The 14792-nt window shown below is 38.6% G+C and overlaps 2 protein-coding genes and 1 long non-coding RNA gene across 3 annotated transcripts; 1 reads left to right on the forward strand and 2 right to left on the reverse strand.

Annotated features, from left to right (window-relative positions):
* Positions 1 to 407: 407 nt before the first annotated feature.
* On the reverse strand, positions 408 to 1709 carry LOC131439497 (uncharacterized). Its single transcript, XM_058610585.1, has 3 exons — positions 1504 to 1709; positions 1177 to 1439; positions 408 to 1109 (listed from the first exon to the last, which is right to left on the reverse strand). The coding sequence occupies exons 1-3, from the start codon at positions 1573 to 1575 to the stop codon at positions 440 to 442; spliced, it is 1005 nt and encodes a 334-aa protein (XP_058466568.1). The 5' UTR covers positions 1576 to 1709; the 3' UTR covers positions 408 to 439.
* A 7761-nt stretch (positions 1710 to 9470) lies between these two features.
* LOC131437560 (probable Ufm1-specific protease 2) lies at positions 9471 to 11727 on the reverse strand. The gene is made up of 5 exons (XM_058606986.1): positions 11571 to 11727; positions 10703 to 11456; positions 10393 to 10647; positions 10181 to 10330; positions 9471 to 10127 (listed from the first exon to the last, which is right to left on the reverse strand). Exons 1-5 carry the CDS (start codon positions 11607 to 11609, stop codon positions 9535 to 9537), a joined length of 1791 nt encoding a protein of 596 aa, XP_058462969.1. The 5' UTR covers positions 11610 to 11727; the 3' UTR covers positions 9471 to 9534.
* Positions 11728 to 12058: 331 nt separating this feature from the next.
* LOC131439285 (uncharacterized) lies at positions 12059 to 12381 on the forward strand. Its single transcript, XR_009231094.1, has 2 exons — positions 12059 to 12218; positions 12296 to 12381. It is a non-coding gene; the product is annotated as an uncharacterized LOC131439285 (long non-coding RNA).
* The last annotated feature ends 2411 nt before the right edge of the window (positions 12382 to 14792 follow it).

Consider the following 14792-nt stretch of genomic DNA (forward strand, 5'->3'; position numbering starts at 1 on the left):
CCTTATCGTATCGCTAGCTCAGAACGAATACTAGACCTCATTTCAATCCAACTCACCAGCTGTGCAATACCTATGGGAGAGAATGGTGAATCGTCGTCCTTTCGCAAAGTAGGTAAACCATCAACATTTTCTATCCTTCTTATGCTTTAACCTTCACTGTGTTCACTTACTAGTCAATCTGCAGAAAACATGATGATATCAGTGTGCAATCTGCCAAGACCATCGGCACAACGCAACGCAAATTTGTAGCAGAATCTTACTTTATTAAGTCAAACTATTACTCAACGTAATGAATGAAATATTTGACCTGATCGAGCAACATTACTTATGAAAAAATATAACAAGTGGATCTCACGAAATTTTATTGTACCAAGTATTGATGTTATATGAGAGTTTTGGTATCACATGGTATTGATGACATAACGGGAACACAAACTTATTATCCCAAGCCTCCTAGTAAACCTCCAACTGCGTCAGTAGGGCTTCCTCCGCCACCTAGAAGACCTCCACCTTCACCACCAAGTAAGCCTCCACCTAGTAATCCTTTCAGTAGGTCATTAAGTAGCTTTGTAAGATTTTTTAATAATTCTCCGACTACTCCTAAGTTTTTAAGTAATTCGTCCGTTTTCTCCGAAGCTTCATCCATCTTTTTCCCGTGTCCCAGCAATCCACCAAGCAAATTGTTAACCAACCCAACTACCTCCTTCAACGTGGGAGTCAAGCCACTGAGACCTTCGTTCAAAATGCGAAATGTGTCTGGCTCTAAGCCGAGACTTTCCAACAGCTTCATAAGTTCGAACGTTTGGTTATGAAGTACAACGATGCCCGTCGAGTTGAAACAACAATCTACATTATTGCCGCCATTATTGCCACCATGGCCTCCATGGCCACCATGGCCACCATGGCCTCCATGGCCACCATGGCTTCCATGGCCACAGCTTCCTGGAAACGGAAATGGAAAAGGTATTGGAACTACAGCATTGTTACCTCCATTGATCGCTCCAATCAAGGTGCATGTGGTCTGATTACAGTTGACTTGAATTGATGGTTGACAAGAGCTGCTGCAGAGATCGAATGAAGATCCTTGCGGGCAGAACATCTGGTTTTGCCTAAATCAGTGACCGAGTAATAGTGACAGTTATTTCAATAGTTGCAGTTGATCTATTTCTAACTCACACTCCATTGTTGCACGAGTAGAAGCGGGAGCAGTCGCGAGTATCACGAATGTAACCGTTGAAACTACAAGGACTGCCAGTGCGTTGGGAACAGCAGGTGAACAACTTCTTGGATAGTGGGAAGTCACCTTTTCCGCAAACACCGGACACATCGTCTCGGTCGAGCTGGATTGCTGCTGCCATAAGATTTTTACTCTCGATCAATCTCACGGTCGATTCAATCTCCGCAAAGAGATTATTAGTTCCAGTATCCAGCGGGCAGCTCTGCAGAAATGATTTCGTTTAGAACACCAGTGTGTCATTTTAAAGCCCTAGAGATTGTACTTACCAAAACTTGTGGTAGTTGCACATCAAGAACAATTTTCTGATTGTTCAATCCCAACGAAATGAAAGATTGCATTTGATAAAGTTGCAGCGGTATAACCACCAGATCAACCGCAGAGTTTATCGAACTCACCAAACTAGGCTCAAGGTTGGTGGTTTGTATACTTATTGATATTATGTATTCCCCACCTAAACCATTTCGTAGACGCTGTAGAGTATCCGCATAGTCATTCTAAAAAATAAAAGATAAGTTCCCACGATTACTCCATCACTATTTTCCATATCGAACGATTTGCTCTTACTTGTGAGATATCGGAATGTCCTGGATCGCATTGAACATCCAACCCATTGAATCCACTCTTTTGAAGTTGCGTTTTAACCGTGCTTACTAGTGATTGTTGGCCATTCACAGTTTTGATCAGATCCCCGAAATGACTACAAGAACCGTGCCCACCATATAGCGAAAACAGTCTTTTATTACCGCTATTGATTGAAGTAGCGGCGACGGTCTGTGAATCCTCGACTCGATACACTGCATACTGGCAGTTGCTGATAATATTCGAGTCCTGAATTATCGAAAGATCTTTCACTCTGCACACTACACCGCATCTTCTACCCTGACTCAGTCCGATCACGGACACCAGCAACAGTACTATAGTATTCCACTTCATTCTATTCAACTGTCTTAGACATAATTATGTCCAATTACTAGTAAGGAAAAACGGGCGTAGACTGTTTTTATAGACCAAATTTAGTGCGTGACTTCAGCGGTTTCGTTAGCTTCGACCGCCGTGCACTTGATAGTGAGATTCCAGAATCGGGACTCACTCGACTATCAATACCTTTCGGAAATTAGAACGGCATGCATGCTCACGTGCCAGCAAAAAACAACACAATTCGGTTTCCCTAGCGAAAGTAGATATTTGTCGACTGGTGACAATAAGCTATAGCACCTTTGCACCAAAAAGACGTTCTTCGATTCCGCATTCCTGTTCATTGAATCCAAATCATCATATTGACGTACGTGTTCTGTTTCCAAAGTCGCGGTTCTCAGATGACTGTATTTTCAGCTTGCGGAAAACTTCCCAGGTTTATGCAGAGAACACAAATTCCTAGTTCTTTAACAAAATATGCTATGGAATGGCTGTAATCACGCAAATCCGGTGTCTTGGCTTGTATCCGGTAGACAAGAACTGCGCAACTTACAATAAATGAAAAAAATACGCACATACTTTTTTCAGAGATAGCTAAACCGATTTCAACAAACTTAGGTTCAAATATTAAAGGCCATAAAGGTCTTATAGTCCCATATCCCATATAAATTTTACCGGCACCTATTGCGACAAAGCAGAAAAAGGAAAATTATTTTCAATTTGGTTCAAAACTGTTCCAACTTGTAAGTCATATTTGTTGCTTGCCATACGAACTAACTTCCGCTTCGCCGGTCCTAGAAATCCGTTTTTAGAAGGAATCAACATAATGGTACAAAACTGTACTTTTCACTTTTCTTCAAGATGGCCAGATCGATTTTCACAAACTTATAGGAAAGGAAAAATCTTACAGTGTAATACGAAATTCCTGAATTCGTTCTGGATACTACTTCCGGTTTCGGAAGTACAGGCTAAACAGGATTTGTAGATATTATTAGATTACTTCCAAACAAATTTTCCTATCTCTATTCAATGAACAGTTGTTTATGCGAATTTCACATTAATATTTATGATGTCATGAGTAATATGAGAAAGGCAACATTACACCACTAAGTGGATTAAAACAGGTTTTTCTGCATAGTTTCTATTCCAAAAGTAGCGTAACTGAAAGCACAATAACTTTCACACTCAAGAACCAAATGTTATGAGAATTTGTCAGGTGACATTTGAAGGATGTCTCTATTGAAGGCTTCAATTAGTGACGTTATCTGTCCGTCAGTCTGGAGACTGATTGACCGAAGTAATCGCCCTTATTCTGAATAACGACGTATTGATTTTTCGATCGAATGTGGTTCGATCGAATCATAGCTACCTTTGATTTTGCTAGCGTTATGGGGAATACAAATGAAATACGAGGGAAAAAACGATGCGACGTTATTCAGAATAAGGGCGATTCGGTTGATTTTCCAGAAGGCCGTAACAGCAAGTGACAGTTTCTATTTGTTCACTCTCTCTTTCGATTATTGTGATGTGATCTAAAAAGATTTTCTTGGATTTCACAGTTCTGTTTGGAAGTCGAACGTTTCGAGCATCATTCTATGCAAAGAGTTAAGTGATAAACGTGTAAACCGCTTGGTAATTAATAGAAGAGAAAGTAAACAAAGAGAAACTGTCACTTGCTGTTACGGCCTTCTGGAAAATCAACCGAGATATGTGCTTCACACTTGAGGCGTATGTGCTGAACACTCAAAAGCTGACATTTTAAATAAACATTACAATTGAACATATAAGTCTTTCACGATGCTGCAAAACCGCCAATTAACATTAAATAACAAGTGTCTTGCTGAATTTTTGTATTTAGTTATTTAACATATATATATATACATATATATATATATATATATATATATATATATATATATATATATATATATATATATATATATATATATATATATATATATATATATATATATATATATATATATATATATATATATATATATATATATATATACCACCAAAAAAAATTTTTTTTTTGTTTTTTTCGGTGAAGATCTCGGAAATATTCGACACGTGTTTTTATATTTCAATATGGTACGAGCAATTTTCAATATATGACTTTTTGAAGTTTCGCGTTTACAAAAAAGAGCCTTTTTTCAACAGCCTATACTGTAAAATCTAATGCTTGGATACAAAAATTCGTCCAAGACAGGAAATGTGCGTCTTTTCCTTAGCTTTCAAAAAAGCGATTCCTTAAAACAACCTTTAAAGTTAGTTTCATGGAAAAAGTTGAAAATTAATAAACAAATGAAAGTAAAATCCAAACTTGGGCCAATTTTTTAACTTTTTTTAGTTGATAAAAGAAGCCTTAGTTGTTTAACTCAATCTTGGCAAAGTTTCAGAGTGGAAAGATTAATACTTTCGAATTTTTCAATCACGACCCGCACACGCGGAGCGTACCTTAACATAACTTGTCGACACATGTCGCGCCACTGATCGAATCCTAACTTTGACAGTTTATTGTTAGCAACGTTACACGGGTGCAAAAATCCTATTGAAATCCATAAATACTTATTATATTCCGCTACAAGTTTACCATATGGAAATCATAAGTCAATCTTATGATGTCCAGAAAAAAATTTTCATTTATCTACTTATGGATTTCATAAATTATACTTACCTTATCTCACTCTCGAAGTCAATCTATCGAACAGACATAACAGATCTCGCTCTAACCAATGGTTTTCATATATGAAATGACTAATGGATTTGAGATGAATGGAGGTGCCGTCACCCAATTTCTACCTCTTTTATTGGTCGATCGTTAGTCCTGAGCTGAAACGGTGGCCTTTATTGCCGTTCTTGCATTCCACTTCACTTATACTTCACTCACATATCACCTCATCCATCAGATCCCGCACGAGCACAAAAAACCTCACAGAATAAACGTCAAAGATGAACTTAATTCACCATTCAACTATTCCGTTATCGTGTAAAACCTGACTGGGGTACGTTCATTTCGCTTAATTTCCACTTCACACCGGTAATAAGGGCCGGTAGTATGAAAATGAAACATAAAAAACAGCTCAGTTAAGCCCTACCGGCCTCTCCAACCCCGGATGTTGGAGCGTATTGCAATCAACATCTTATTCAAATCGTTTCATACCTCACTCAATAAACTCAATAATTAAACTTAAAGTTATAACACATATTTATATTAAATTGTAACAATAATTAATCGTATCTGTACAGAGATGTCCATCTCCTCTGTGTGACGATGAGCAAGCAAAATTTCTCCTCTCGCACTGACAACTTCAACGCTCTTCTCTTTCACATATATACACCACTGTTGTATAAAGTGTGCACGCATCATGAGAGCGTTTGTTTATTTCCTTTTACCTCTTCCACTGAATCGCACCAAAGTGCTAGAGCATTAGCTAATAAATTCTCTGAGGTGGATGCAGATACCTTCACAGAGGTGTACACGCCGGTAAACACTCTGCAGAGCTCTGGTGTATGGTTTGCGTAGAAGAAGCGAGGACACGCAAAATCAGCAAAATAAAATAATTTATCGTTAAATTTTCAGTTTTCATTGCAAATTTTTCATAGCAAGGCCAGATCTACTCTCTATTAACAGAAGTGTTCGTTCAACATCACGCGCCAGTGATCACTTGAGTGTATTTAGGCGAGAGCACGTGAGAGTGATTCGTGCGAGGAGAATGTTATTCTCTCGCACCAGCTTCTTTCAACACAAGCACGCACTCAAAGTCTGTCTGTCTGGACACTAAGAAGAAGTGCGCTTTCCTCTTTGTAAGGAGCGGAGCAAATGTATCCGCAGTGTATAATTGAAGCCTACGCCCTGGTGTATCACTCTAGTGAAATGCCATCTCTGGTATCTGATGATGTTTGCAATACCGTCAAGCCCATCAACCACGAGAGGGCTGTAAGTAGTTTAAATAAATATAATTATGGAATTATTTTCAACTTGAAAATGCTGCCATCATCTGATTTACATCAAAGACATCATGTTAACAAGATATCCAGCTCTTACATTTCCCGAACAACTCATTGGCAACATTCTTTTTTGCGAACATGGTGCCCTCAGGCAGAGATGTCTATCTCCTCTGTGTGACGAAGAGTATGCAAAATTTCTCCCCTCGCACTGACAACTTCAACGAGAGCTCTTCTCTTTCACATTTATACACCACTGTTGTATAAAGTGTGCACGCATCATGAGTGCGTTTGTTTATTTCCTTTTACCTCTTCCACTGAATCGCACCAAAGTGCTAGAGCATTAGCTAATAAATTCTCTGAGGTGGATGCAGATACTTTCACAGAGGTGTACACGCCGGTGAGCACTCTGCTGTATGGTTTGCGTAGAAGAAGCGATGACACGCAAAATCAGCAAAATATAACAATTTATCGTAAAATTTTCGGTTTTCCTTGCAAATTTTTCATAGCAAGGCCAGATCTACTCTCTATTAATTGAAGTTCACAGAAGTGTTCGCTCATCATCACGCGCCAGTGGTCACTTGGGTGTATTTAGACGAGAGCGCGTGTGAGCGATTCATGCGAAGAGAATGTGTTTCACTCGCGCCAGCTGCTTTAACCACAAGCACACACTCAAATGCTGTCTATTCAACACTGAGAAGAAGTGCGCTTTCCTCTTTGTGCGGTGCTTCGTTTTTTGCATCCTCGGTGTGGACAAGAATCTGACTCCAGCGTGTATCACTCTGGTGAAATGCCATCTCTGCCCTCAGGCGAGTTCGCATCGAATCTCGTACATAGAATTATGAAAATTATGATTATGTTGCCAAAAACGAACCGTGCCAAAATCGGTCCGAGGCAAAAAGTCATGAAAACAGATGCTGTACACAGTCTTTTTGGTACTTAGAAACAATTGTATGTTACAATATAAAAAGCGTGTTTCACGTTGCTCCCAAGCATTTGTCATGCAGCGCTCAAAACTCCTACTGCAGGAATAGGGGGAAAAGGCGCTTACACAAAAATATCGATATTTCCGTTAAAAATAGACGGATTTTAACAATCTATGGCTTGTTAAATAGCTATTATCGTGCTGAATCTGTGTCTAAAAACATATTTCTTTTTCAAGGGAGTTGTGACAAATATTATGAAAAAAATTTGACATAAAACTTTGTATAACTCAAAAAGTAAACATCCGAAAAACCATTCAATGGCGTTCAGGGGGACGAGGAGACCTTTCATTTGCGACTAGTTTGATCAAAATCGGTCCAGCCATCTCTGAGATCTCGACCTCTTTGTTGACAACACACACACAGACTCACACACATACACACACACGGACATTTGCTCAGTTCGTTGAGCTGAATCGATTAACACTCAGCCCTCCGGGCTTCGGAAAATTTTTCTAAAGTTTGAGCGAATTCTATACCTATTTTTTATATTTAAAAAAAGGTAAAAAGGGATTTCCACGCAAAATAGGTTGTACAAGACCTTATAAGTAGTGCTAAGAGTCAAACTGAAATTGCAAAACAGAAAACTATCGAAATCGTGCCATCAATTTTCAAGCTTTGGCAATCCCACCATCTTGGAACATGGTGTGATTTGTGGATGGCTAGCGATATAACTCAGGATAAGACTGTTTGAAAAAAACCAACAGAGCAATCTGTACGTGTGCGGCGTGTAATTCAAGTAGAATGCCATTGAAGGTGATTCGCACGGTTGTACGACAATCTCTCGAAAACCATTTCCCAGAAAAGAAAGCAGCGAAGTATTTTCCCCAGAAGGTACCATTCTCCAGAAAACCATAGTCACGAAGGTATCAATTAGTAGAAAGACATACAACAGAATGTACCATTCCCCAGAATACCATCTCCCAGAAGAAGCAAATACCTAGAAACTGTTTCCCCATAATGGAAAATAATACAGAAACAACATAGGAACAGATCTTTTACCAGAAAAGCATCTACTAAAATCAGGCGCGTATACATGGGGGGAGAGATTAAACCCCCCTCCGAAACTTAAGAAATTATTAGGGGATACAGGAGTTAGACCGGACACGTTGTTAAACTGGACAGCTTAAATATCTTATCAACCTGCTAATATTTTAATTCATAGATTGACTTTGTAAACGCGCTTGGAGATGACGCGGTAGAAATGATTTCGATAAAAACCCAGTTTTAATGGATGTTTTTACAATTTCTAAAATTGTCCGATTTAGCCTCGGTCTCCCCAATATTATGAAAACACACCCCGAATTTTTTTTCTGGGTACGCGCCTGACTAGAATGAACCAGTCCAACGAAAATAATTTTCGCGAAAATTTCTTGAATACTCATTAACTGTAATTTCCAAGGCAACTATACTTATTTCAAGCTTTGTTAGTCTGAAAAAGAGGGTTCTGAAAATAACGATTTTGATAAAAAAATAATCAAATTATATAACGGGTATGAAATCATTTAGCTATATTTATTTAAATTCAAACATAGCTTCTTTAAATTGGGTATTTGTTTCTGCATATAGATTATAGTAGCAAGCTAACCTTTCGTCGTTATTTCGGTCTAGTGATAAAGGGTAGTAAATAGCACACTACCATTTGATATAATTATTTTATTCAATGCTTACGCAATATTCTCTTCGTCATAGATGATTCAGGTCGAGACGGCCGAAGGCCGCGAGTGCGCCGGCGACCCGCCGTCGGAAGCGCCGGCCACTGCGTGGGGGCAGCGCCCCCGCAGAAATCATCTCTGTCTAGTTGCGTGCGTTTGCCCGGATTACCCAAAGCTAGGAGCTATCCCTCAGTTAAGTCCGAACGAGCGGCAGCGAGGTCGGACAGCAGGTTATTAAAAACGATGAGGCGTAGCCGCATTAGACCTTTCAAAATCGCAGTAAATTAGAACAAATTCTATTAAGCAGCATGTTTATCTGTTATGCCAAATAACTATTATACCAAATAACCATCATGCCAAACGATATTATACCAATAATACTGTTTTAGCGACTAATGCCTTCGAATGTATGGTTTTCTGGACTTTGGTACATTCTGGGATTTTTTTTCTGGATTTTCTTATTTTCTAGAGTTTGTATTTCTGGAGATGAGTACTTTCTGGGCAATAAATTTCTGGGGAAAAAGCTTCGGGTTTTTATGTTCTGGAGAATGGTTTTCGGGGAAATGTTATAGAACCGATTCGCACTACATCTCCATTGTGATGCAATTGGAAAAACAGTTCCACACTTTGAAAAAAGTTTGCTAGTCCTGTCGCTGGAGTAAACTTTTTCGCAATTTCTATCTTTCTCTTTGATTTTTTAGTGTTTAGTTACGGAATTGTGACATTTGAAACCATCTTATTTATGTTTAGGAATGCTTTTTATTATAAGAATAATAACCCTGAGTAGCTACTCTTAAAACATATGGGGTCTCTGTGGCATACACAAATTGTAGTAAGCTTTCTTGTCCCAGAAATCGACACCCTTCCAACCACACCATCCTTTCGCTAACACCGTTCCAATTTCATCAGCTCCCGTGTAGTGAGGGTCTAGTATTAAAAATTTCAAAGTACCTTCATTCCGATCAAAATCCACGCCTAGAATGGTATGTGCCAAAACACCTCCTCCAATCATAATTGGGGTACCTTGCGTTTCGAAATGGTATGCTAGTTCCGAGCCCTTGACGGCCATATCCTCCCCGGAACTGACATGCATTATTTTCGAATCCACTTTGACAAATTCATTCAAACACATAGACACTTCAGTGGAACCAATCCATTGACGGGATCCGACAAAACTGGCTGGCTTATCACCTACTCTAACCAAGCATTTTTGAATGTCGTTATGCGTCGGAATCTGAACATCTGCGTAACCTTGATAAATAAACCACGAAATTAATGTCTGCAAAGAACGATACGCGCAACCCCATCCATCGTCGTTGAAACCATCTTGCATGTAGTGATGATAGCTGTACCGGCCCTGAACCACTGATAGCCGTCCAGTGCTTGCTGAAATACAAAATGTTGAGAAATTCCATCACGTATGCAAACTAAATAATTACTTTGTCTTTTAACTCCAATATGTGTATTGAACAGCAGTTTACTTTCATCTGAACGAAATCTGAAACTGTTGGCCTTCCGGAAAAAGGGTCTGTTAGTTCTTAAGCCGAACTGTTCATGAAGAGACTTTCGCTTTTCAAGAAAGAATTCATCTGTCAATAAATTTAATATAATGTTTAGGAACCTAGGCATTTTTCTCGTTGTTGTAGCAAACCATGTTCTTCAGTTAAGTCCTGAACAGGATAAACGCAGGTAAGGAAATGTCCCAAACCATCCGGAAGCATATGATAGCATTTGGACACATGAATCTTTTTGTAGAATGTCAACTGGTCCAGGAAGCTACTCTGCAGCAGGCGCAACGATCGACACACACTTTCAACCAGAATGTCATAACACAGAATAACTTTAGTATCCCGATGTAGCATACTAAGAAAGTCGACTTGAAGTGGCACTTTAATTTTATTACAACCTAAAAACACCCACATTATATATTTGAGCTGAAATTTATAGATAAAACTATTCACCATTTTTGCTATCAATCGTGACATTGCAGGCTTCTGTGGTCAGTTTTTCGTCTTGAGCATCCTTTGAAGTTTTAACCAGCATATTTATGTTCAGAATTTGGTACTCAGTTGGAGTTGCATTCATGGCAGATTTTTTCTTACCACCTCTCGTAGAAATCGTGTCTTCTCCAGTCTTTAATACCAACCCAACCAAAGATTCCATTGTGTCTTCCGTGTCCAATCCTACCACCTGACTTCCACTGGTTCCCCCGTTTAGTAACACATTTGTTCCAGCGACCCTGAATGCTACATTTCCGGACGCAAGCCGTTTTCTGAGCGTAAATAAACTAAGCGAAACTGATTTTTCATTTTGTTCACAAAACAGTTCCAAGCTACACTGCAGTCTTAAGAACATGTAGTCTCGCAGCAACTCCACCTCGCTAACAACTTCATAGCTGATGGTCTCAAGCTGACCATGTTTGAACAACGAAGCTTTGATCTCCCCGTCGGCATCACAATTCACAAGCACCGGATTGTCGGTGATGTCTATGTCCTGCAAAATCTCACTCAAGTGAGCCTCAGCATCGGTACATGGACCAAATTTGATCAAACCGCACAGATCGATCTCCGTCGGAAAGTTGTTTTGCACTTTGCTGTAGTTCAGTATTCTTGATTTTTCTTTTCCTTCCAAAATAAATCCCAGCACGGTTAGTGTTCCACGGCACATAATTCCAAATAGCTCCCCACTGCACTGAGAACTTACCTTAGCAATGCGCTGAAAATATTGAAAATTTGCTTAGTAGTTCCGATCGATTTCAATCACAAAAAAAAATACATGATTCTGAAAAATACTATTGATGTTCAAATAAATCATTTTTGGTTTACCTACCTGCAGTACGAATTCTGAAATTTTCAACTTGGGGGTCATTTCGTTGGATGTACCGACTTAGTCGGTTAAGAATTTGGTGATAAATATCTAAACTCTTCCCGGAACCACGAAAACAAACTACGTGTCAACAAACTAGCACTAAACTTTTGACCAGCGTTGCCAGGCTGACAGATTTATCTGTCAAATGCCAGATTTTTCTCGCTTCACCAGACACTCTCGAAAAATCAAACATCGATTTAGTGCGGAAACTGATTTTGCGACCAAAAAAAAGGTCGCTCGACCTGGTTTACCCCTATGGAATCCAACACAAAAACTGAAAATCGCTATTTATCTGTATGAAAATTGAAATATCGGTATTATGAGAGAATATCTGTATTCGTGTATCGAGTGCAAAAATCGGTATAAATACCGAGTATATACAACATATACAACTCAAACGATACAACCAAGTCCCAACATATACAACTCAAACGATACAACCAAGGCCGCCATGTTTTCGTGACCATCATCTTTTCCGCAAAGACGAAAACAACGAAGAAGTATATAAGTTCGTTGTTGCTAAATATCTGTGATATTTAGCTGTGAAAGTTGATTTTTTTATGTTTGATTATAAATGTGATATCGTTTTGAAACGTGCGCTGCCAAATTGTAATACTGACTTTCACAATCAATGAAGTGTTGTATTTTACTTCATTTTGTTTACTTTGCTCTCACTGACTTGCTAGCTTTGATGGCCCCGAAGGACTGAGATGTTGGTTACGATAGCACTAGCTGGAGCGCCTTATTGTTGCCACCGGGCTGGATACAACCGTATCCACCAGGATTTTTCCACATTAATCCCGCATACGCATGGCAGACTAAAAGCTGCCAGCTGCAAAAATATGGCTGGCAGACGTTCTGGTGACCGACTGCCTCACCGCTGACAGATAACAACTCAAACGATACAACCGACGACACGACCTGCCACTCGTCTATTAAAACTGTATCGCAAATCTGACTACCCCTCAGTAACTCGAAATGTCAAAACGAAATTGCTCGAAAATTTGTTAAAACTGGCAACTCGATTTGAAAAATTATTGATTTCGAATAACAGATACCTTGGATACTGTTGTTCAAAGGCATGTTTATGTAGATAAACAAAACTAACTCCGAATCGATATACCAGTCGCGCATTTTACCACTGTACCTAAGAACAAGAGTCGGCCCTTAAAAGTTAAGTGAAGCGCTATGTTTTTGCGATACCGATATATATCATTTTATTTGCACTACCAGTAATTGTATGCACCGGAAATTTGATAGCATAGCAGTTACCAATCAACTACATCGGCATCTCACACTATCTTCATTAGAAACATTCAATAATGTATTGTAACTATTACATAGTTTTCATAATATATTCAAATTATGCGACTAAGACTTTCCTATAAGTAGATCGTATCGTCAGTATTACTATTTTTTCACGCCATTGAGACAAACTTTTGTTTTATGACTTTTGCTAACCCTAGAATAGTTTTAGTATGACATCTGGATAATTCTTGTAAAATTCTCTTGAGAAGACTTGAAACGCCTCTTCAATAAAAATCTTCATGAATAACAATCAAGTTTTTTAGCATGATTTAGCAGAGAAATAACATAAATAAATGATAATCACATTCTCAAATTGAATGGCTTGGAATTGACATGGTCTGATCAAGCTAAATACTTAGGTTTAACGTATGACAAAAAACTCACTTTCAAGGATCACATTGAAGGAATCCAGGCAAAGTGTAATAAATATATTAAATGTTTATATCCTCTTATAAACAGAAATTCTAAGCTCTGTCTAAAAAAGGCGGGTGGGTAATGTCAGAGACATAACTGGATGTCGTGAATACGAAAACAACTGACATGTTCCTTAACACTTCCGAATATCAATTGTATGAATTATGTACGCATTCCCCTTTTTCACATTTTTCGCAAAAACAAAGAACGCTTCACTTGATCTCGATTACTGTGAATTTCACACAGCGAAAAGTGCACAAATCTAAGCAAACTGTTCTTGATTGGCAGTAAACTGAGGATATTTCCCTACGATTTGCAAACAACAAATCCTAATAGTTCTTTAGAAAACTTTTAGAGCCATTAGAACAGCTGATATTGTGCAATGCTCTCCACCGTTGTTTTTTCCCAATGCTAATGACTGGCAGCTGTGACGTAATCGCTCTTGTCGAAAGCGTGCAGACGACACAAAACACATCTGCTCGCAGTGGCGATTGAATCCAAACTGATTGAATTTTTGTTAAGAGATTTCCTTTTATGTGATTTCGTTTGTAGCTTTTTCACTAATGGGCGGTCCTAACGGCTATAAAAATAGCCGCATACAGAATTTCATTGTCGATTATTTCATTTCGGATTTGCATAATTTATTGAAAGAAACTATCAATATGCTGTAGGCATTCGTTTCTAGCATTCACAAGGACCAAATTGAGGAACTCACTGTGATATTCACCACTTTTCGGAACATTTTTCCCGGACGATTTGTTGTACAGCAGCAGATATTTTGTTCTCTTCCTTAGAACGCGTTCTGATTGGCTGGTGTTGACATGGAGCAAATGAGACAGGTTTTTCAATAGTGTACTATTGAAATACTTCATTGCTTTTGCTATACACGTTTAAATTGAAAAATTTCGATTCTATTGGTAGTTAGATTATATAAATCCTTTCACAGATCACTGAGCTATGAGCTTTAAAAATACGAGAAAGGCAAACGCGCCTTATGAATTATCCTCTTTGATACTCGTTTATACCAAACATTTCAGAAAAGTTTAATTTTGAATTATTTGAGACTATGTCTCAAAACTGAAAATTTTATCATAAAATTGTGATCATATTTCCATGTCGGCATGTCGCAAGTATTATGTTGATTCATTAGATACAACGATAGATATTCACGATCAGAAACTTATCACTCTCTCAGAGGGTAAATTTTGAAAAGGCACCCCATAGTAAAGTAAGTCGTATTCACGACAAAAATGGGTTGTATAGTGGTACAGTAAAGTAAATTCCGCATAATTCTTTAGGAGTATTATTATGGTTTTAAGAAGAACCGAATAGAAGTCTGGAATAGAGAACTGGACCCTGAGTTCAAGACCTAAATTTAGATCCAATAACAGACTCAGAATCCAGTTTCAGTCGCTGCTGGTTCTCGCCTTGATGGCGAGCAAGCGAATGAGAGATGCGACC

The sequence above is a fragment of the Malaya genurostris genome, chromosome 3, assembly GCF_030247185.1.
Source record: "Malaya genurostris strain Urasoe2022 chromosome 3, Malgen_1.1, whole genome shotgun sequence".
NCBI classification, from domain to species: domain Eukaryota; kingdom Metazoa; phylum Arthropoda; class Insecta; order Diptera; family Culicidae; genus Malaya; species Malaya genurostris.

Coding starts and splice junctions, on each gene's coding strand:
- LOC131437560 (XM_058606986.1), bottom strand. CDS start 11,609: ATGACCCCCAAGTTGAAAATTTCAGAATTCGTACTGCAG. Junction 11,457..11,570: donor TTTCAGAATTCGTACTGCAG/GTAGGTAAACCA, acceptor CAATATTTTCAG/CGCATTGCTAAGGTAAGTTC. Junction 10,331..10,392: donor GGACTTAACTGAAGAACATG/GTTTGCTACAAC, acceptor ATTTATTGACAG/ATGAATTCTTTCTTGAAAAG.
- LOC131439497 (XM_058610585.1), bottom strand. CDS start 1,575: ATGCAATCTTTCATTTCGTTGGGATTGAACAATCAGAAAATTGTTCTT. Junction 1,440..1,503: donor TGCAACTACCACAAGTTTTG/GTAAGTACAATC, acceptor TCATTTCTGCAG/AGCTGCCCGCTGGATACTGG. Junction 1,110..1,176: donor TACTCGTGCAACAATGGAGT/GTGAGTTAGAAA, acceptor TCACTGATTTAG/GCAAAACCAGATGTTCTGCC.